This window comes from Xenopus tropicalis, chromosome 1, assembly GCF_000004195.4.
Source record: "Xenopus tropicalis strain Nigerian chromosome 1, UCB_Xtro_10.0, whole genome shotgun sequence".
In the NCBI taxonomy this organism is placed as follows: domain Eukaryota; kingdom Metazoa; phylum Chordata; class Amphibia; order Anura; family Pipidae; genus Xenopus; species Xenopus tropicalis.
This window is the reverse complement of record NC_030677.2, coordinates 197,896,192-197,919,887: the sequence shown is the minus strand read 5'-3', so window position 1 is coordinate 197,919,887 and position 23,696 is coordinate 197,896,192. Positions and strand designations below refer to the sequence as shown.

General features: G+C 38.9%; 1 protein-coding gene across 4 annotated transcripts in view; it reads left to right on the top strand.

Moving 5' to 3' along the window:
* Window positions 1-23,696, top strand: part of nipbl (NIPBL, cohesin loading factor) — a 77,689-nt gene that overhangs the window by 16,381 nt on the left and 37,612 nt on the right. For all 4 annotated transcript variants that reach the window (XM_018090824.2, XM_018090823.2, XM_012967934.3 and 1 more), the window contains 9 exons: window positions 7,634-7,775; window positions 11,958-12,123; window positions 12,641-12,771; window positions 12,858-12,957; window positions 13,992-14,140; window positions 14,583-14,743; window positions 15,316-15,409; window positions 16,559-17,176; window positions 19,693-21,759. In XM_018090824.2, the coding sequence (XP_017946313.1) occupies window positions 7,712-7,775; window positions 11,958-12,123; window positions 12,641-12,771; window positions 12,858-12,957; window positions 13,992-14,140; window positions 14,583-14,743; window positions 15,316-15,409; window positions 16,559-17,176; window positions 19,693-21,759 (3,550 nt within the window). In that variant the 5' untranslated portion in view covers window positions 7,634-7,711. The remainder of the gene's footprint in view (window positions 1-7,633; window positions 7,776-11,957; window positions 12,124-12,640; window positions 12,772-12,857; window positions 12,958-13,991; window positions 14,141-14,582; window positions 14,744-15,315; window positions 15,410-16,558; window positions 17,177-19,692; window positions 21,760-23,696) is intronic.

The following is a 23,696-nucleotide window of genomic DNA, read 5'->3' as shown; positions in this document are numbered from 1 at the left end:
GCCATACGCCTGGTGTGGCATCAGCCTTATAAAGATTTCTGTGCTAGAGCTTAGAGAGAGCAGTGGGCAAATCTTGTACAGCATCTTGTACAGCACTGTGGAATAAGTTGGTACATTATAAATGCACTGTAAATAACAATAATTAATAATAATAATGGCAACAGTAATAGTAATATCTGTAACCTTGTTACCCTGACCAGAATTGAACCTCATGTCTCTTTTGTGTTGGTATGGGGAACCTTCCCAAAGTGTTTAGACCCTTTGCCAATTCTCATTTTAGTTAATAAATTAAAAATAAAATTTTGTACTGTCATTTAATTTCGTAGCAATGAAGCTCAGTTACAGGTATGGGATCTCTTATCTGGAAACCCATTATCCAGAAACTTCCAAATTACAGATAGGCCACCTCCCATAGACTCCATTATAAGCAAGTAATTCTAATTTTTAAAAATTATTTCCTTTTTCTCTGTAATAATAAAACAGTACCTTGTACTTGATCCCAACTAAGATATAATTACCCCTTATTGGGTAATTTATCCTTATTGGAGGCTAAACAATCCCACTGGGTTTAAATGATTTTTTAGTAGACTTAAGGTATGTAGATCCATTATCCGGAAAGCCCCCCAGGTCCTGAGCATTCTGGATAATAGGTCCTATACCTGTAGTATTTTTAGTTTTGTCATTGTTTTATGTTATACAAAATCTAACCAAAATAAGTGAGTGCTGTATGTATGAGTATTCCTTCCCTGCACAAGCCACGTTTTGTAGCAGCTTTAAGGTTTGGGGGAAACATTTCAGCTCTGCAGACTATTTGGCAGTAATTTTGGCCTTTTTTTTTTAATAAGAGTTTCTTGAGGTTGTTTGGTTTAATTAGATCCACCTCAATCATTAAACACTTCCTCATGTTTTTTAGTGAAATAAATCTTTTAAAAAAACCTCTTTCTAGTATACTTTAAAAAAAGCAGTATTAGTCCCTTTCTATTCCTTCCCTTGGGTTCTTACTTTTAAAACAGTGATAGAAGCCAGCTGACTTGCAGACCTGAGAAGCATGCACGGCAGACTCTGCTACATTATGTCAACATGGAACCAGCAGTACAGAAGGACAGACCTGCTGCTTTCAGTTGCAATTAATTCAATGAAGGGTCTATCACTTCTTATATAGAGTTTAATTATGCTTTCACAAACCCTTCAGTGTATTAGCTTATATCTAACATAGCAATAAAACTAATGTTGTTAAAGGGGAAATTAACCCAAAAAAATAACAGTGGCTTTCTGGCTTGTATGAATCCATCCCCTTTATGTATTTTTTTAAAGCTCTTTAATAATTATCTAGCATTACTTTTTGTAATGTGTTTTATATGGTTTTTAACCCTTCACAGTTGGGTTAGGATGCAGTTCTTTGATCTTATGTTTTCAACCCTAGCAATTCTTGATTTGATGTGATTGACAGAGTAAGTTTGTAAGGTTCCAGACATATTCATCAAAGACGCTAAATGTTTAAATGTATCCCCTAATATTGGGCTGTCCAACTGGAGCCTGTGGGCTGGAAGTTGCCCCGCAGAGAATATTTATGGTCCCCATTCTGTTTAGAGGCTCTATAGACGTCACTACATGACATTTTAATTTAATCTGTCCCTTTGGCATGCTATTTGTAATATAACTGGCCCACTATATGTAATAAGTCGGACAACAAAGCTCTAGTGAATAAGTTCTGCAAGACATAGTTTCCATTTGGCCTGTATCTACACTGCACAGAATACTGTTGGTATTCACTGTAGCTATTACATTTATTGGTAGTCATGATACTTTGTCAGTAGGTAGTATCTGCTTTGGCTGCTAGTGCCTGTGCCAAATAATTAAACAGGACAAGTTATCGGATGCTTTAACTGAAGTGTTATTTCAACTCTGCATGGTCTGCTGAAATGCTTGTGTGCTATTTACCTCTTTCTTTTGTGCTCATCTTACAATCTTTCAGTTATGAAAATACTCTCAATACTTGTCAGTCTATTATCATGATAGTTACTGTGGCACCCACGTACCTTGAATTCCTGCTGCAAATGTCCTGCATTATGCACAAATAACAAGCGGATTACCTCCAAACGTTTAATTAATCGTGTTCGTTATTTAAAGGCAAAGTGCTTTTTTTGCAGATTTGTAATTAACCGTACAACTGTTTGTTTCAATGTTTTGAATTATTTGCCTTTGATCAGTCATTTAAGCAAATAGATGTGTAATTGCCATCTTATGATGACCCTTCACCTTCAGGGCTCTTACATTTGGGCGTTTTTCCCTGCGGTAGAGGAATGCACGTTCAAAATAAATCACTATATGTGCTTTTGATGTTATTAAGCATGCATTTAAATTGATTCACATTTAAATGCCCATGTGTAAGGGATATATGTGTGTATAGTGTGTGTGTTTTTGGGCCCAGCAGGTTGCTGGTAAGATATTGCTTAACTAAAAAGCTGTTACTTTGTAATCATAGTGCTTTATAATGTATGTGCAGAAAATGTTATAATATAATAAGCCTGCCCTTGTATAATCCATCATCTGCATGGGGGGTCACACCATCAGGGCCACACACCATCAGGGCTGAAACAGCAGATAAGGAGGTAGAAACAATAGGATTTCTACCTCCTTCTGCCAATTCAGCCCTGACGGCAGATTTTGGTCAGGCGCCTTCTAACCTGGCCGATCGGCGAGTCGTCCGATATCAGCAGCTTCCTGCGATATCGGTCGACTCGATGACATGCCATACAGGCACTGAATATCGTACGAAACGAGGTTTCGTACGATATTATCGGTGCGTGTATGGCCAGCTTACAGGTGGCCATACACAGGCAGATTTAAGCTGCCGTCTCAGGTACTTCAGACTGATTTGGCAGCTTATCCGCCTGCCTGACTGTTATATGGCCTAAGGGTTCTGGCAGACGGGGAGGCTAGTCGCCCGTGACAAATCTCCCTTGTTGCGGGCGACTAATCTCCCCGAAATACCATCCCACCGGCGAGTATGTAAATCTCCAGTGGGATGGCATATGTGGTACCGCGATTTCCCCGAAATAGCGGAAGTTTCATCTCAAGGCAACTTCGCTGCGCCACGTATGCCATTCCACCGCTAATTTACATACTCGCCGGTGGGATGGTATTTCGGGGAGATTAGTCACCCATGACAAGGAGATTTGTCGCTAGTCTCCCCAACTGCCAGAGCCCTAAAATTGGCTAGGGGTTGATCAGGCAGGTTTGATTTTCCTGTCTGATTGGGGGCTGCATCGACTCATTGAGGTGGTCCTCACCCCGACTGTTTCTATTCCCATTGTTGTAATCTGATATTGCCTACCTAAAGTGGGTATATTGGTGGAATCTTGCCGTTTATGGCCAGCTTTATTTAGCTGCATATTTAGTCATCAGTGGGCACAGTCCCGAATCCCCTCAATCACAGACTCTGAAAAATACCCTTTTATGGCTAAATATCCAAAAACCTACCAAAAGGAAGGGCTGAGGCCATTTAGGCTTTATGGGCGTTTCTGCCTGTGCTCCCCTGTAGTTGAAACAGCCCCTTCTTTCAAATAAAGTTTTAGATTACATTTACTTCCGTTTGTGACTCAATCTCATGTCAGGTGTTTTACATTCAAGGCTTTTGAAGGTTTCTCCGGGCCATTTTTCATTTTAGGCTACTAATAAATGCAGTGCTTAAAGCATACAATGTAGCCCTGTGACCGTCACCTTAATGAGCTTATGGCCAGCTGGTGGAACACAGGCTGCTTAGTAATGGCTCCAGCTAACGTCACACCTGGCAAATACAGAAGGGACACTGAAACCTCCTGGCTGCTTGCCCGAGTCCAGTGGCAACTGCCTGTCGCTGTTAGTGCAAGCACTTATTCACCCTGAAAAGTGTGTATTATCAGGCAAAAACAAACTTTTGTTGCTGTTGTGAGCATTCTTGGTTCGTGCTTTGCGTTGCTTCTTCACTTCAGGCATTATTATGAGGCTCTAGTATCAAACATTGCAATAGTTTAGTTTTTTTTCCCGTTACAAGACAGCACTAAAGTCTTCTGGGATTTACTGAAATTGTTTGTGTTGGAGTGTGAGGCTTGTGGCACAAAGCAGGGGCTTTAGCGCAGCGTTTCCCATGGCCGTGCCAGGTGCAGCCGCAGGAAGTCTCGCTCAGAAATATATCTGGAAGCAAATTATTTTCTGCCATTCAGATCCTAGCCATCTGTTAAAGGCACTGCTTGGACATTATCATATCAACTGGGTTGTCCAGTATGCTTATTTATCATTTACAGCTTGCTTCTTTTCTCTGCTCTTAGTAATTGAAAGGGTTGATATTTTTTAATGTGCATTTTTGGTAAATGAGATTATTTTCTGAGCAAAACGGGCCCAGAATTAATTTCTTGTCCTTATTCATCTCTGGGCACGATATGGTCCAGGGAGCCTCATCAGTTTTTGGAAGATATTGTAAGATGCCTCATTCCTTGTTTAAAGGAAAACTATAGCCCCAGAATGAATACTTAACAAAATGATAGTTTTTATTGTATGTATGTATGTATATCTTTATTTATAAAGCGCTACTTATGTACACAGCACTGTACAGTAGAATACATTAATACAAACGGGGTTATTAAGATAATAATAGATAAATATAAAGTATAACAATAAATACAGATAAATACAAGATAAGTACAATTGCAACAAGTTAAGAGGCGGACACAAGAGGATGGAGGTCCCTGCCCCGTAGAGCTTACAATCTATATTATGTTGATTGACCTATTAAAACATCTCACCAAACTGGTGGCCAAAAACAATTGCTCTGTGAGGCTTCAATTTTTTTGTTATTGTTACTGTTTATTCCTTATCTTTATATTCAGTCTCTCTCCTATTCATATTCCAGTCTCGATTCTAACCATTGCCTGGTTACTAAGGTAAACAAGACCCTAGCAACCAGATAGCTGCTAAAATACATAACTGAAACACCACAAGGAATAATAAATGAAAAACAATTGCACTTTGTCTCAGAATACTAATGTCTAGTATGTTAATTTAAAGGTAAACAACCCCTGTAAGTGCACTGCTGTATAAGGGCTTGTACTCACTGGCATTTTGCCCCACGGTGGAACACACCTACGTTCCACCACAGGGAGGTGCAGAATGAAATAAAATTCATTCATTCAAAAGTGCCTGTAAGTGCCAAACGCAGGAGAAATGCAACACGCTGCGTTAGTATTCAGGGCTTACACGTGCTGGAACATGAAGGCTATTTTTCTTTTAATCAGTTTTTAAATACATTGCACTTGTTTCCTGCACTTGTAAAAAAAATAAAAAAACTGTTTTCCTCAGACTTACTACTACGGTTTATATAAAGAAGCTGCTGCGTAGCCATGGGGACAGCCTTTCAAGCTGAACGTGGGCTGAATGGCCCATTTTTAAATAGCAGATAAAATGTAAACTGTGGAGAATATAATGGATTTAGTTCTTGAACAGGAAGATAAACATTGTAAAATGCCATTCAAGGCTTTCTGCAGAACTAAGGAATGAAGACTTGTCTCGTATAAAACAGAAGTTTAGTTGCCAAGGGCACTCTTGGTGTTTGTAGGCACAGGTGGAACAGGTGCAAACTTTAACTGCTTACCTGCCAAGGGTTTAAGTGCCACAGCGGGTTTACTGGTAACATGCACTGCTGCAAGATTATAGTCTAACAGGCAAAGGGTTATGTTGTAAGAAGAAAAAAATGTATGGTATTGTTTAATCATGTGCCTTTGCACACAATAAACATTGTGATCCTGACTGTAAAGGTGGCCATACATGTTGAGATCCACTTATTTGGTCATCAAAGCAGATCTTCTCCCTATGGCCAAACTATTGGGTTACAGCAATGGGTATAGGAGCCATCAGACTGAGGGCCCCATCAATAAGCCTATGCCATCCCCTATCTGACAGGAAAATCAGACCTGCCCCATCAACACCTGACTGATTTTGTGACCAGGTATCTATCGGGGAGGCTAGTCAGGTGGCCCCATACACAGGCAGATAAGCTGCAGCTTACGTTTCCCTGTGTATGGCCACCTTAATTCTCTGTGGCACTTTCTTTACTGGTGCAATTTACTCTTTAACTGTCTTTCTACTCTTTATTGTTGGAGTTTTTAACCTGGGTCATGTATTGTAGAATTATGATGGCTATACAAATATAGGACTGCAGCTCAGTTTAAGGCTAAAGCAATGGTCACTAAAGCTAGAACTATTCTATAGCCTGGGTGTGTAAAACTTCACGTTTAGCATGTGGGACAACAAATCACTCGAATAAACTCAATGTGGCTCACCCCATAATACTGCTGATAATACAGCCCTTATTTGGCACCCCCATAATTATTTATGGTGTTTGTGTTGCTCCATAAGTCTTTTTACATTGGACTGTGACATTTATTTTTTTCAGATTTAAAATTAGGGATTGGATTCTGTTTTTTTTAGAAAAGATTTGGTTGAAGTTCAAAAGTAATGATTCTTTGCATCCTTGATTCAGAAGCACTGTAGTCTGTAGCACTGCTGTGGTTCCAGTTGAAACTTGTGGCTGCAGTTGGTACTTGTATTTTTTGGCTTTTCGAACCCTTGCTTTCCCCTACACTTCGCCTTGCTTTCCCCTATACACAATTGAGCATAATGGAGTATCTTGCTAAAATATCACCACAATATTACAACAGCTTTGTTTCTTCAAAGGTTGCACCAAATCCAGTCAATACAGGATTTAGCTGAATCCAATCACTAAACCCTTATGTAGTGTATTCTCAGCAAGCGGTTAAAAGCTTGCAGGGAATATACCCCTACACTTGAAAAAACTTCTACCTGTGCCTGCACTGGGAAGCATTGTATATGCTATTGATTTTCCTGTCAGATTGGGGACCAATTGGCCCTCACTCCAATGGGTCCTATTTCAATCATTGTAATTCGATCACTTGGCCCGAGGGCCAAATGATTGTCTTACTCTGATATTGCCCATTTTAGGTGGGCATATCGGTGGCAAGGTTTGTTCATTTGGCGCCCTTGCCAAACAACCAGATCTTATATAAGAGGCCTCTCTATTTATTGAGCTGCTGCTTATCTTTAAAGATAACAGACTGTAGCTGCGGGAAGGGAGGGGGTTATTTATACAGAGGCTTCTCAGTGAACTACTGGTTTGTTTGACTGGCTGTTTGGCATAGGAAGTAGAAAGTGATTTAGTTTCACTTTCAGATATTACCCTGTATAGTGAAAGAAATACAAACAAAAACTAATGGGCATTAGACATGTTTAGCAAAAGCCCTTTTCATTAAACCAATGTTGAAAAAGGGAGTATACTGTCCCTTTAATTTAGCAATACTTTGATAGCCACTCACAGCCCACCCAATTTACTGTTTTTTTTTGTTTTTTTTTTTAATCCTGTTCCAGAGAAGTTTTTGAACTATTCTATTCAAGACCCTCTTTGTAGTACAACTTTTAACATAAATTGTCATTATGGTTGCACTGTTCTTCTTTCAAGGGTGTTGAAAAATGTTTACATTATAAATTTGTTGTACCTTTGTATGTACAATTTAAAAACTTCAAAATGCCTGTGTAAGTTTGTCCTGCTAAATTTAGTACATTTTCCCTTTTATTTTTACAGTGTCTAGGATGGGAATTAACGATAGCTGGCACTTTCATTAAAATACCTGCATAGATACCACCATCCTACAGCTTCAGGATGAATGGGGATATGCCTCATGTTCCCATAACTACTCTAGCAGGAATTGCTAGTCTCACAGACTGTAAGTATATTTTGTTAAACATTGAAGGCTAAATATATGTACCTTACTTTTAAGATTATTGCATTTGTGTTTTCCCGTAATGCATTGTAAAGGTATAAGTTAACTTACTGTATATACTCGAGTATAAGCCTAGTTTTTCAGCACCCAAAATGTGCTCAAAAAGTCACCCTCGGCTTATACTCATGTCGGGTGCCATGTGTCCCTCCAGACTATCACCCTCTGTCCTTTGTGTGCAAATTAGGCCAACCACAACCAGACACTCCAGTGCCCTGGCCTGCTCCCACTACAACACTTATTTCTCCTTATGTGTCCTCCGGGACCAGGTCTACTGCCAGTTTGCCAATGTGCAGTGAGCGTGGGGTAGTACTCATATTGTTTTTCTTGACCCTCTTCTACACTTACAAAGCTAGTTTACTGTTTTTCTTTGAAATAAATATTGAAAAACACATACCCCACTGATGCCTCAATTAATGTAATTTTATTGGCATTTATTTTTATTAAAACTTAGCAGTAGCTTCTGCATTTCCCACCCTAGGCTTATACTAGAGTCAATAGGTTTTTCCAGTTTTCTTAGGTAAAATTAGGTACCTCGGCTTATTTTCGAGTATATACGGTATCTAAAGAGCATATTTGAATTTTGACATTGTGGAATTGAACCCTTACTATCTAGGGTTAGTTTATTTGACCCCTTTAAAGAGAATATAATACTTTTAAGAGAATAAAAAACCATCCAGTTGGGCTTATATAGAAACTCTGTATAAACACTGTCTGAACTTGGATCAGTGTGTGAGACAAGGGTGCGTGTGGGTTGTGGGGGGGGGGGGGTCTGGTCCCTGCAGCACAGGCAGACTGTCCTCATTTCCTTTCATTCTGGAAGTGTGTATGTCTCTGAAAAATATGTTTATTTTTATTTTTGAAAGTTCTAAAAGCTTTTTTGCACCTTTTATTACATAACATAACTGAATGAGCTGCTTTCAAAAAGGGGGTTATATTTTCCCTTTAAATACTGTCATTTCTATTTTGAAGCTTTCTTAGATTTGCCTTTCCCATGTGCAGATCCGAGCATGCGTTTGCAGACACCTGTGCATATATGTATACAGCATTTGGTGTTTAGTTAATGGGACACTGTCATTTAAAAGTAGTAACCACTTATCTGAACAGTTTTCCTGCAACAGCTACAGAACTATGAGCTATACTATCAGCTGAATAAGCCTGGCTTAGCAAGTGTACCTTTTATTCCACTGATATTTAGCCAATTACATAAACTAAAAAAAAATGTGGCAAGCCAGCCTGTTTACTATATATTAACTAAACCAGGTATGGGACCTGTTATCCAGAATGGATAAAGCTACTAAAAAAATGTAAACATGAAATAAACCCAATAAGATTGTTCTGCCTCCAATAAGGGGTAATTATATCTTAGTTGGGATCAAGTACAGGTACTGTTTTATTATTACAGAGAAAAGGGAATCATTTAACCATTAAATAAACCCAATAGGACTGTTCTGCCCCCAATAAGGGGTAATTATATCTTAAGTTCATGTATAAAATACTGTTTTATTATTGCAGAGGACAACGAAATCGTTTTTAAAAATAAGAATTATTTAGTTTTAACAGAGTCTATGGGAGATGGCCATCCCTTAATTCAGAGCTTTCTGAATAATGGGTTTCTGCATAACAGATCCTATACGCGTACTTAACAACTAAAACATATATAAATAGCAAGTGGAGAATTGTTTAGATTGTTCAAAAAAGTTCTCCCGTGAGCATCTAGTATATAAAGACACTTTGCATTATATATACAGGTATGGAACCTGTTATTCAGAATGGGGTTTCCAGATAAGGACTCTTTCTGTAATTTGAAACTTCATACTTTGTCTGCTAAAAATTTATTTAAACATTAAATAAACCCAATTGAGATTGTTTTGCCCCCAATAAGGGGTAATTATATCTTAGTTGGGATCAAGTACAGGTACTGTTTTATTATTACAGAGAAAAGGGAATCATTTAACCATGAAATAAACCCAATAGGGCTGTTCTGCCCCAATAAGGGGTAATTATATCTTAGTTGGGATCAAGTACAGGTACTGTTTTATTATTACAGAGAAAAGGGAATCATTTAACCATGAAATAAACCCAATAGGGCTGTTCTGCCCCCAATAAGGGGTAATTATATCTTAGTTGGGATCAAGTACAGGTACTGTTTTATTATTACAGAGAAAAGGGAATCATTTAACCATGAAATAAACCCAATAGGGCTGTTCTGCCCCCAATAAGGGGTAATTATATCTTAGTTGGGATCAAGTACAGGTACTGTTTTATTATTACGGAGAAAAGGGAATAATTTAACCATGAATTAAACCCAATAGGACAGGTCTGCCCCCAATGAGGGGTAATTATATTTTAATTAGGAACAAGTACAGGTACTGTTTTATTATTAAAAAGAAAAAGTAATATGTTTTAAAATTTTGAGTTGTTTTAAATGGAGTCTGTGGGAGATGGCCTTCCCGTAATTCAGAGCTTTCTGGATAAGGGGTTTCCGGGTTAGTAATCCCACTTGTATTATTTTCATTATAGCTTTGGGTAAAAAGTACATTTAGATATCCTGCACTGTTGGTCTATCACTGTGATCTAAAGGCTAAAATTGGCTATTAGGCAGCCTCTATGCACACTATCAGCTTACAGGGGGCTTTATTTCGTAGGAAATCTTGTTTCTATTTGCCACTAAGTCAGGAATTCAAAAATAACTCCCTGGTTTGGGGGCACTGAGAGCAACATCCAAGGGGTTGGTGAGCAACATGTTGCCCCTGAGCCACTGGTTGTGAATCCCTGGTCTATCACATGAGGTGTCCCCCTGTACCATTTAAACTGCAGCTCACAATGGTCAGCTCTCACTCGTGTAGCTTTTCAGAAACAGCGCTCTGGGCTCATAAATGTGCTATTCCAGGCTTCTCTGTCACACTTGCATCTGGTAAAGTTGACCATTTTTGTTGAGTGTATATGCCCAATGGAATGGCAGCTGACAGTATTGTGTAGAGGCATCTAAAGAATCTATTGCCATAGAAAATCTGATGGATATGATTGAGCTGGCATGTGTATTGGTACTCGCCCCGCTCTGCCTAGTCTATATATCTATATGCTTATAGGGGCACTATACCCTGTTTAGTCTATGAAGATTTTCATTCATCCAGGTCATGGTATATCTAGTATAAATAAATTTGAAGCAACTGGACTTGTTTAGTAATTACTAAACAAGTCCAGTTGCTTCAAATTTATTGATACTAGATATACCCTGTTTTCCAACTTTAATTGAATGATTAGCTTTTCTTTTTTGGTAAAATAATTACAAGTTCACTAAAAAGCCCTTTGTATTCCATGTATTATATTTTTATTAGATATTACGTACCCCTAATCTAGTTTAGCAATAACCTGTGCCACACCTCTCACAACTCTGGTCATGCCCATTCCCACACCTTGTGTCTCAACCCTTTCTCCTTGTAGATTGTAAGCTCTTTTGGGCAGGGCCCTCTTCACCTCTTGTATCGGTTATTGATTGCTTTATATGTTACTCTGTATGTCCAATGTATGAAACCCACTTATTGTACAGTGCTGCGGAATATGTTGGCGTTTAATAAATAAATGTTAATAATAATAATAATAGGTAATTAATTATTGCGTTACATTCTTGTGTCTTGAACCATATTTTTTTTTTTTTGTTTTGATCAGTTTAAAAATAGTGGTTCAACTTAAATTTAAAGCTCCAACAGTCTGTCTGTAACGGTCTGATTGATTGAAAATTAATGTAAAATGCTTTCTTTTGATTAGGTAGGGGGTGTGCAAGTAGTCTTTCTCACAACTTACTGAGTTTAGTTTGTGAAAGAGTTCAATATGCTTATGTAGCTTTTGAAAGATACACAGGGGACACCAGAAATGTGAGCAATGTCACTGTTGGCATGAATGGGAGTTACATATACATTCACCTTTTTTGCTGTAAAATGGTACCCATGGGGAACCCAGACCTTACAGAATGCACCTGCGTAGTATCGGTGCCAATCCCATACTGCTCTTTGAGCTAAAGGTGCATATAAGTTAAGTAAGGAGGGTTTCTGCAGGAGCTTTAATGCGTTTTTGCTGTTATATTCATGTTTTTTTTTTTTGTTTTTGTTTTTTCTTTTAACACAGTATTAAACCAGCTGCCTCTTCCATCTCCCTTACCTGCTACAACTACAAAGAGCCTCCTATTTAATGGACGGATAGCAGAAGAGGTTAACTGCCTCCTGGCTTGCAGAGATGAACCTCTGGTGTCGCAACTAATCCACAGCCTGAATCAGGTGTCAACAGACCACATGTATGTATCTGATTCATTGACCATTCATGAGGTTTAAGTGTTGCGGCACCTACTTGTCAACTTGCCCCAAAGTTCACCATTGCTAAACCGGCTCTGTACCTTTGGGTTACATTTTACTACAGGATTCTCAAAGGCCCAGCTTTAGCTTTATTGTGACACAGCTTAGCTATTGGCAATTACTTAACTCACATGTGCCTTGGTGAGCAAGATGCACAGACCGGGGTAACAAAAACGTGACTTGCAAATTGGCACCTCAACAGTTTTAAGCTTATGAAACTGGTTCTCGTGGGGACTTTTAATTTTAACTGAGAAATATTGAATAATCGCAGTCCTGTTTGCCACCACAGTGAAATGCGATTTATTAAAAAAATTCTTATTTTGTATATAAATGATGCTGTAGTAATAACAACTGTTTGTGCTGACACTTATTGGTAAGGAAGTGAACAAGTAATTTAAACTTTTTAGATGCTTTTGTTTTCCTTTCTGATATAAGTGTTTTGGGTTTTGTTCTCGACAGAGAACTGAAGGATAACTTGGGGAGCGATGATCCCGAAGGAGATATACCAGTCCTGCTGCAAGCCACTCTGGCTAGAAATCCCAATGTTTTCAGGGAGAAAAGTTTGCAGAACAGATATGGAGTTCAAAGTGGTAAGAAAATACCCTTTATAGGGTAATCAATGGTTTTATTTTATAAACAATAACTGCATTTTAGTTATCTTTTTTTCTGTTTTAAGGCTTAATGATGCCTCAGTATAAACTTCCCCAGAATTCCATGCATGGCAGCCCTGTATCTTCCAATTATCAACAAACCACTATCTCTCATAGTCCTTCCAGGTAAGTTTATAATCTTCTATAAATTTATTTTTTTTTTCATTTGAATTTAATCTAATTTTTTTACATAACCATAAACAGAAATGCTGTCCTGCTGAGTCATTTTTACTTTCTATCTGTCCTATGGGTTACAGAGATTGTTGTACTTTAAACAATCAGGGGTATATTTATCATGCTGTGAAATAAGTGGAGTAACACATTAACGGCGATGTTGCTCATAGCAGCCAATCAGATGCTTTGCTACTATTGAAATATAATTTCTGATTGGTTGCCCTGGGCTACATTACCGTTAATGCTTCACTCCACTTTTTACACAGCATGTTAAATATACCCCTACGTGTGAGTGTTTATTTAGAATTAAAAACAATGCTAAAAAAAATAGCTTAGAGGGTGGTGTTAGGGCAGTGTATACACACCTCATTCCTATTGACTAGAACAATGTAAAAGTGGTGCCTGTCAAATGCCAAATGTTGGGCATCCACCAATAATTAAGATCCCCTACCTAATACCCTGGGCACATCTTCTTTGGGAACATGCAGGCCAGCGATGGCAGTGGATCGCTCACCGGCATGTACACCAGGCTGGTGTGTTTTTTTTTGCTAACGGGGACACCAGCCCAGGGTATAAGGTAAGTGAATACAATTTATGGGGGTGCCTGACATTTTGGCATCCCCCCAATGATTTGACCTTTCCTTCTCCTTTAATGGGTTGGAGATGTATTGTGGTCCTATTCAGGTGAAAGAACACTAAAATCCTTAGTGGCTGAAGGCACCTTTCTTGCATTAACCTGTTGCTGAGAAATGCAAAACTCTCACTTCAATAGGGCACCTATTTCTATTATTTTGATTCCTCTTCTACATCCACTTGTAAGTGTATGTAAATCTTGTATTATAATTTTAGTTAAAAAAAACTTTATACTATATATTTGTATAGTGCAGATGGCACTATAAGTTTGCTGACCCATTCAAATAGGTATTTTTGGTTTGTAAGAATGGTCAAAAATAGTATTCTGACTCTTCCCTTTGTGTCTCCTATAGTCGTTTTGTGCCACCCCAGTCCAGTTCCACAAGCCGGTTTATTGGCCAACAGAGCAGCCCTGTACCGAGTCCATATGCTCCCCAAAGTCCAGCAGGATACATGCCATATTCCCACCCTGGAAGTTACCAACATCAACCATTGCAACAAGGTAAAGAAGATTTTTATGTAAAAGAAGTGTTGGACCATCTTGGGTTAAAGACTTATGTGGGTAACACAACTTTTTCTTGCTCAGCATGTTGCTGCTGCTCTTGGCCTTCTTCAAAATACTTTCAGCCTGTTTTTGGGAAACTTTTTTTTTTTTTTTTTTACTATAACTGTACACAGACATGGCATATCTGTCTTTCATATGCAAGAGTGTCATTAGTCATACAATTTTATTATATTTTCAATATGCTGCGACAGAGGAGAGTAGTTACTAGATTTGTTCAGAATTTATTACATTTCGAAGACCCTATTGGGGTAAATGAAAACTTGTTGGCAGCTCTGATATGCCTCCTCTTGCATTGCTTTGTTGGTGCCCAAAGATTTTTGCAAATTTTGTCTTCTTTACAAAAGCAAGTCTAATTGTTTTTTCTTTTCTGCCTTTATAGCTTCTGTTTCAAGCCCTATAGTTGCTGGGGGGCTTAGGAATCTACATGAAAATAAAGTTTCTGGGCAGCTGTCAGGCAGCTCTGCAAACCATCATGCAGATAATTCCAGGCATGGCGCTACTGAGGACTATCTCCAGATGGTGCACAGGCTGGGTGGTGAGGTATGTTTGTATGTGTATACTAATGGTGTATACCTGGCATTTGACTTCGTTCGGCTACGTATATGTCAAAAACCCTGTCATGAATGTTTTCAAGGATGTTTTGTTTCTTGGAATTAAGATGTTCCCAAGTTGTGGAGTTCTGCTTCATAATGTTTAGAATTTAAACATTAAATGGATACATATTTCTAGCACTTAACTTTTTTTGTCCTCTCTCCTGTGGTAGCACTTAATGTAAGAGAATTATAATGATATATGCCACCTATTTAAGATAATCCTGAAGGAAAGTAAAAATTGCCAAGAAAAGTGCTTAGAAAAATACTCTAAGCCATACCCCACTTTTAAAAATAGGGAATATATTCACACTGTTAAAACTGTTAATCTTTACACTATTTCACACACAAACCCAATTCAGTCACAAACACTTTGTTCGTTTTTTCTTGTTCCGCTCAGGAAGTTTTAAAAATTCTTGAACACAAGCAACAAAATCACTTACTCCTCCATTACTTATGAACCGAATAGCTATTTTGCAATGAACAGTTATTTTACAGTGTGTTTCTTTTTAAATTTTTTAGGACAGTGATTCTTCAATAAGAAATGCTGCTTCCTTTTCTCTCCGCTCTCCGCAGTCTGTGTGCTCTCCTGCTGGAAGTGAAGGGACGCCAAAAGGTAAAGTTGAGATTTGTCTTAGCTGTCAATAAAAGGCACCTATCACTACAGCGCTAGGCTACCCACACCCAGAGTGAGCTCCTGGGACAGGAAGCCATGCTGTGGCACAGATGTGCATAACTCGCTTGTTATGCACGTTTGTTTGAAGGTATAAATCCAATAAATAATTTCAATCTAATATTTGGACATTTTAAAGGGGTTGCTTACCTTCCAAACACACTTTCACCAGAAATAATGTTTTTTTTTTTGCAACTAATTTTAGTTAAGCAGTAGAAAACAAAGTTAAAACTTGTTTCTCCCTCTTGTGTCCGTTGCATAATCCGGGTGCAGACTGAACTGTCACACTCTATTAGATCAGTTGATACATTTCTCAGCAGCAGCTGCAGAGCATTAGCAACTGTTGTATCTTTTATAACAACTTAAATTTATGAAACTTTAGTATTCTTTTCAGCTGGGCCACAGATGATAAATGTATCAATTAATGTGTCGGATTAGAACAGTTTACAGAGGGGGGGCTAAAGTATTGTTTGTTTTTTATTTTGTTATTTTTAATTAAAAATGGAAAGCAACTGAAGAAAAGTGTGTGTTTGATGTACTATCTGAAAACAACTGAACAGCAGCAGCATCTGTATTTATGGGAATCAAGTAGTCATAGTTTCTGAAACATTAAAAAGCTCATATCTCATTTGCATTAAAACAATGTTATTCTCAGTTTTGCTGCTGTTCAAATGATTTTTACTTTTTAGATGATTTTGCTTGCAAGCTTCTTTACACTCAGTTAATGGAGAAACTCTGTTAAATTACTCCAAACGGTGACATTCAAAATATTCAAAAGTCACCAAGGCTGCCCAGGTAGTTCTCTAGTAAATCCGTGGCATCCATGCTGTTGATCCACTCATCAGAATCATTGACTTAACTGCAGAGAATGAACAGATATTGAGCACTCTGCAGTATTAGAGAATAATGGCTGAAACCACAGTATAACATATAAAAAGATAGCATTTTAGAGAAGCCTTTATGTGAAGGGTATGATGCTGGTTAGGTCCATTGACAGGTAGGTTAGGTTTGTTATGACTGATACACATCTAGAGCTATACACATTAACCTTGAAAAACATTCTTAATTTTATTCCTCTTTTTTTTCATGCAGGATCAAGGCCATTAATACTACAGACACAGCCTCCTCCATATTCCTCTCCCAGGGATGCTCCTCCTGACATTCTCTTGGACTCCCCAGATCGAAAGCAGAGGCGACCAAAAAAGTTAAAGATAAGCAAAGATGAGAAGGAACAGACTGAGAAGTCTGCAATGTATGATATTATTAGTTCTCCTTCTAAAGACTCTACCAAGCTCACTTTAAGACTAACACGTGTGAGATCTTCTGAAATGGACCAGCAAGGAGATATGCTCTCCACTATGGAAAACAGTAACATGTCAGAGGGAGATAGCACTTTTAATGTGCAGTTCCCAGGGAATGCTTCAAAAACACCGGTCACTCCACAGGACTTAAGTCGCCCTTTGAATGCTGCTGCTTGTTTTCAGGAGCAAACTGAATTCTTACAGGTGCAGCAAGTGCCTGTTTTACAACCCAACATGTCAGCAGCTGCAAAACCGCCTCAACCTCTTGTGGCTCAATCACAGCCCCAACAAACAGGAAGCATAACGCCATATGACGAAGTGGAACTGGACGCTCTTGCTGAAATTGAGAGAATAGAGCGGGAATCTGCTATTGAGAGGGAACGCTTTTCTAAAGAAGTTCAGGACAAAGGTAATATTCCACCTGTTAAGTACAGTCAAAGCCAACTAATACTTCTGGTAGAGGTTGTTTTCAAGCCAAAAACATTCATTGTACAAATTCTGTGAGCCAAAAACCACTTGCATCTGCAGTGACAGGTGGTTTTAATTTGCTCAATGGGGATAGTGCTTGGGTATTCAACTAGGGCTAATATTCATAAGCATTTTTCGTGGATGGTATTGGATTGACAAAGAATTTGCGACAAATTGCATATAGCCACCTTCTTCAAATATAATGAGATTGATAAAATTGGATGCATAAACTACATGTTTATTTTTTCCATCCAACTCAACTGTCCGATGCGAATGCGGCATGCTGTGTCTGCATCCGCGGCAATCGCTATATTGTTGCATCTAGTCTGAGCGGCTTTTTTTGGAGCGCTTTTGGAGTTTAGCCCTTAGCTTTAGGTTTCCTGCAGATAAGAGCTTTGTCTTTTAAATAGTTGTTGTTTCCCTTGTCTCAAATTTTGTGGGCTAAACTGCCATGTAGCTTGGTTTGTCCAAATTTGCCAGCTGAGATTTTGTTATGGTTCATAACAATTTACTGTTTTTGTTGGGGGGGTGGGGTTCTGTATATGCAGTTCAGTTTTTAAGGGTTAAGGGCTCTGGTACACGGGGAGATTAGTCGCCCGCGGCAAAACTCCCTGCTCGCGGGCGACTAATCTCCCCGAGTTGCCTTCCCCCTGCCATCCCACCGGCGAACATGTAAGTCGCCGGCGGGATGGCAGACGCGGCGGGGCGATTTCGGGAAATCGCCGAAAAAGCCTCGCAAGTCTTTTTCGGCGATTTGCGCGAAATCGCGCCGCCGCGTCTGCCATCCCGCCGGCGACTTACATGTTCGCCGGTGGGATGGCAGGGGGAAGGCAACTCGGGGAGATTAGTCGCCCGCGAGCAGGGAGTTTTGCCGCGGGCGACTAATCTCCCCGTGTACCAGAGCCCTTAGAGACGCAGAGCTACTAGTAGCAGCTACTTGTCGTGGCTACTAAAATTGACAATGCTGATCGTTTACTGATAATTGCCTCTGGGTGTTTTAGCAGAGGCAATTCTCAGTGTTGTCTATGGCAGGGGATTTTCTGGAACTTTGTATCCGTGAAAAAAGTAGCCACTACTACCTAGCTCCGTGTGTCTTCACCCTTATAGTTGTCACTGACTTTAAAAAAAAAAAATACACTTTTGATTTTTGTGCTAGGTTGGAACTAGAGAGTAGAGCTTGCGTGGATTAATTCTTCAGATTAATCCTAAATTCGTGCTGTCTCAGAGTTTTAATTAGCCTTTCGGTGCTTATTATGTGTTTTTGTGCTACATTTTTTTTATATAGTTTGTTGTATTAAATGGGTAGCTCACATTCAAACTTCTAGTATTATGTAGGCAAAGTTTTCATGCTATTGACCAGTTCTGACATTGTACATGTTATCCAGAATGCTCGGGACCTGGGGTTTACCGGATAAGGCGCCTTCCCGTAATTTGGATCTCCATACCGAAAGTCTACGGAAAAATAATTAAAACATTAAATAAACCCAATAGGTTTGATTTACATTTAATAAGGATTAATTATATCTTAGTTGGGATCAAGTACAGGTACTGTTTTATTATTACAGAGAAAAGGGAATCATTTAACCATTAAATAAACCCAATAGGAGTGTTCTGACCCCAATAAGGGGTAATAATATCTTAGTTGGGATCAAGTACAGGTACTGTTTTATTATTAGAGAAAAGGAAACCATTCGGTAATTCGCAACTTTCTGGATAACGGGTTTCCGGATTTGTATTTGTATTAAAACAATGTTATTCTCAGTTTTGCTGCTGTTCAAATGATTTTTACTTTTTAGATGATTTTGCTTGCAAGCTTCTTTACACTCAGTCAATGGAGAAACTCTGTTAAATTACTCCAAACGGTGACATTCAAAATATTCAAAAGTCACCAAGGCTGCCCAGGTAGTTCTCTAGTAAATCCGTGGCATCCATGCCACTACACTTGTAACAGTTCACATTAGGACATGTTAAATTCTAGCTCTTGGGAGTACATTTTTTGATTCCTGAATGATTCTACAGTTGGTGTAATTAATACACTGAAACTGAAAAGAACTAGAGCTCTTGTAATGTGTCTTATGGCTGATTTGCCTTAGTCCTTTTTAAATCCTTACAGCCTCAAGCGGCTTTCACTTTCACATTTATTTATATGTTTGAGTTTCTGTTGTATAATGTTTTCTCTAAAATTGTCACTTTCTTTAACAATGTTTTCTTTTTTTTCTGCTGTTGCTTTAAAAATACACATTGCAAATATGCTAGTATATACTGAAAAATGCCCATGTCTGTTTTAAATAAATTATTTGTATGGGAGAATAAACAGTATTTTCTTAAGCCAGTTTTGCACAAGGTTCATAGGTGGGGCAAACTCTTTGCTAGCGTTTGTTACTATTTAATTCAGAACTGTATAGTTAAAAGTTACTATGAATTTTAATATTAAGCTATTTGTGTTTTACTGTCTAGATAAGCCCCTGAAGAAACGGAAGCAGGATTCTTATCCATTAGAAGCTGGAGGTGCTACTGGAGGTAACAGACCAGCTTCCCAGGAGACCGGTTCAGCTGGAAATGGGTCACGGCCAGCACTTATGGTTAGTATTGATCTTCAGCAGGCCGGCCGAGGGGACTCTCAGGCAACTGTAACTCAGGACTCGGACTTTGCCAGAAAGGCAGATGACACAAAGAACTGCAACGATGGCTATATTTCTGGGCCTCAAGAGGACACTGTTTTCAAGCATAATCCTGAGAATCATCCGACGCCATTAAGAAAGAGTGAGTCAGACGTGGAATGTCCCGATAAGTCTAACAAGAGCACAACTGCTAAGCTGTCAACTGAGAGTGGCCTAGAAGAATCTTACAATGAAACTAAATTGTGTGACATCAAATCTGAACCTGTTGAGTGCAGCGAAGAAGCAAAGCTTTCTGGTGACTGTCCTATGGAGACCAAGTCTGAAAGTTGTGAAATAGATTATGACGACAATATGATGGAGTACAAAAACAGCGAAGGTTTTAATGAAGATATAAAGACTGAAGCACTGTTAAATGAGACTGCAAATGATGTAAAATCTGGTGACCTACAAGAGGATTCTAAAGAAAATGAAAACCAGAGTAAATCTAGTAAAGTTGACAACAAGCTGGAAATGCGACAAAAACTTAATACTCCCAAGCAAAAGCAAAATGATGGCCAGCCAGAGACACCTAGACAAAAACTTGAAGGGAAGAGTGAGACAGTAAAGCAAAAAGTGGAGGTGAAATCAGAAACCTCCAAACAGAAAGCAGAGGGAAAATCAGAGACAATCAGGCAAAAGAGTGAGGGGAAAACGGACACACCTAAGCAAAAGACTGAAGGGCATCCGGAAACACCCAAGCAAAAGAGTGAAAATAAGCCTGAAACACCTAAACAAAAGAATGAGGGTAAGCCAGAAACACCTAAGCAAAAGAGTGATAGCAGACCAGAAACGCCAAAGCAAAAGAGTGAAAGCAGGCCAGACACTCCAAAACAAAAGAGTGATAGCAGGCCGGACACCCCTAAACAAAAGAGTGAAGGGCGGCAAGATACATCAAGGCAGAAATGTGAAGGTCGGCAAGAAATTAGCCGACAAAAAAGTGAGGAGCACAAAAGTGATGGGCGTCCTGAAGCCCCAAAACATAAACATGATATGAAAAAAGATCCCAACAGACTTTCCACAGAAAAGAAGCCAGATTTATCCAAACATAAAACAGATTCAAAATGTGACTCTCCTAGAGTTAAGCCTGAGAGCCGTACAGATGGAGCAAAACAGAGAGTAGATGGGAGACCTAGTCATGAATCGTCAAAGCGGGACCGTGAGAACCCAAAACAGAAACCGGATGACAAGGGGGAGTCTGAGAAACACAAAGGAGAAATGTCAAGGCTTAGGAGGCCAGAGTCCTTAAGGTCGTTTAATAAGAATGAACAGGAAACAAGACCTGGAAATAAATCGGATGCACCAAAAATCGATAAAGTGGAAAAGAAGCATCGGCATGATTCGGATGAGTCTAGGGAGAAGCATTCTTCTGGGGAGCAAAAGCAAAGACCTAGTAGTCCCAGGATAAAGCAAGACAGTAAATCAGACCCTAGCAAATCGGATCCTACAAAATTGAAATCTGATAAACCTGTTTTGAAATCGCCTACTGGTAAAGATGAAAAAAGGATTGATGGTAACAAAAGTAAAGTGGAGGGAAATAAAGGTCACAGTGACAACAAAACTGCATTTCCTAGTTATTTGTTGGGGGGAAATCAGGGTACGTTTAAAAACTTTGTCATTCCTAAACTTAAACGGGATAAGGATGGCAATGTTACCCAGGAACCTAGGCGATCGGAGCCAAAAGGAGAGCAGAAGGACAAGCCGGAAAAGATGGGTATTGTGGAAGATCTTAATAAAGGAGCTAAACCTGTTGTTGTTCTTCAAAAGCTGTCTTTGGATGAGGTACAAAAACTAATCAAGGAGCGGGATGACAAATCCAAAGGATCATTAAAGTCTAACAAGAATAGGCCCTCTAAATCCAGCAAAGGTAAGAGACTTGGTATTTTCTTTTTGTATGATTGTTGGTTAGTAACATTTGGAGTAGTACATTAAACGTTCAGTTTAATTATACTATTTTCCATTTCTTGTGTTATTAATGTGTGTAGCCTCTGATTTGCCAAAAATGTTCTGGCAGAATGATAAGTCCTTGTATGTGTATAGTTTAAGGGCAGTTATTCTGGCAGTATATAACTTCACAGGTTGTCTCCAGAGGAGCAGTGGGGGAAAAGCAGTGATTGTTGCACCTCTGTTGTGCTGCTTGGAATTTACATAAAATATGGAAAGCTTAAAAGTAGTTTTCAGTAGAATGCATTTTCCATGGGCCATAAGAGCACAGCATTTTGTTGTAGACGGAAGTTTATACTAGGTGGCTGTCAAGTAAATGCAAGGTATCCATTTTTATTTATTTCTTTCAGTTATAACATTTTTAAAGACAGGTCAACCCCAAAAATAATTTTTTGCATAATAAAACAATTCCCAGCATCTTTCCAATGTGAAAAACTTTTCTGTGTTTTAAATGTTATTGCTATTGAAAGCAGCATTTGCCAAGCTCCTTGTTAAACAATGTTGCAAAGGTCAGTCTTCTCCAGCGAGTCAGGTCTGTCAGGCTGCTGCCTTGTGTTACATTGTTTCATGAGTCAGAGCCACCAGGGCCAAGAATAGAAAAGGACAGGCAAACACTTCTTATAGCAATTATATATACAAATAAGTCAAACCATTGCAAATTTGGAAAGAATGTATATTGCAAAGTTGCTTAGAACTATGTTTTCTTTTATTAGGTAAAATTATATTTTGGCTTGACTTGTTCTTTAGTAATTTGTTGATATGATATTCACCTGGCTTAGAAAAGTACTTTTTCTCTACTGTACAATGCAATGGCAATTCTTTTGATGATTTATAAAAAAAAAAAAAAAAAAAAATCCCTGTGGTTGTGGGATTTTTCTTAAATAAATGTGCCACTTGTGTTGCCTTCAATAGGAATTTTAGAAAGTGTACTGTGTGATTAGGGCTCTGGCTGATATATCCTGACAAGTGAAGCTTTCTAGCAGGTATTGTGTGCAAGCAATAAGGGGTATGTCATTGGTTTGAGCTGGGGATGATAACACATTCCGCTCCTTTTATTCCACCATGAGTGTGCACTGACAGGCTCAGCATTTCTCGCAGAGATCCACTTTGTCTGTTCCATGATAGGTGTGTGCCGTCTTTGTGGGTTTGTAATAATGTCGAGGCGCAAATATGCAGGCAGAGAAAACGCCTAGTGTGACAAAGCGCCAATAGCTTCTGCACAGCTGTTTTATTTAATGAAATGATTTTATTAAATAAAGCATCTAATGAAGTAGCAGCTAATTTACTTGTGAATCATGAGAACCTATTAGATGAAAAACTCTGCCCTGATGTTTTACTTGGCCTGTGGTGCACAGGATGAAATATTGTAATATAACTTATCTGCCCTTTTTATGTACAGTGAGTGTGCTGCAGGCATTGCAAATACAGATGGGGCAATTGTGTAAAATGTGTGTAAAATATGCGTGTAAAAATGCAAAGTTGCCGTGATTTTTAGCAGAAGTGATTTAAAAATCACAGCAACTAATCACCCCTGTCTGTCTCCCCCCTAACAAGTTGTGGGTTATCCACTTAGACACGTTTGTATTTTTTCGAATCCTTAACTGGCTTATCAACTCTTTCTTGGGTCTGCTAGACTGAATATGAATGTGACATCTCCAGTAAGATACTGCTCTGTGTATCACACATTTTTTTTCAAAAAATTGCTGACCCCATAAATAGTAACTGGGGGTTGTCAGCAGCGCCTTTCCTTCATCTCTCAGAACAGCTCTAAACTGCCATTGGAAGGGAAAGGCATCCTTTCACATGGGTCCTTTTGGCCCTGCAGCACTGACAGAGTTGCTGGGTGTATATTGTAGTCCT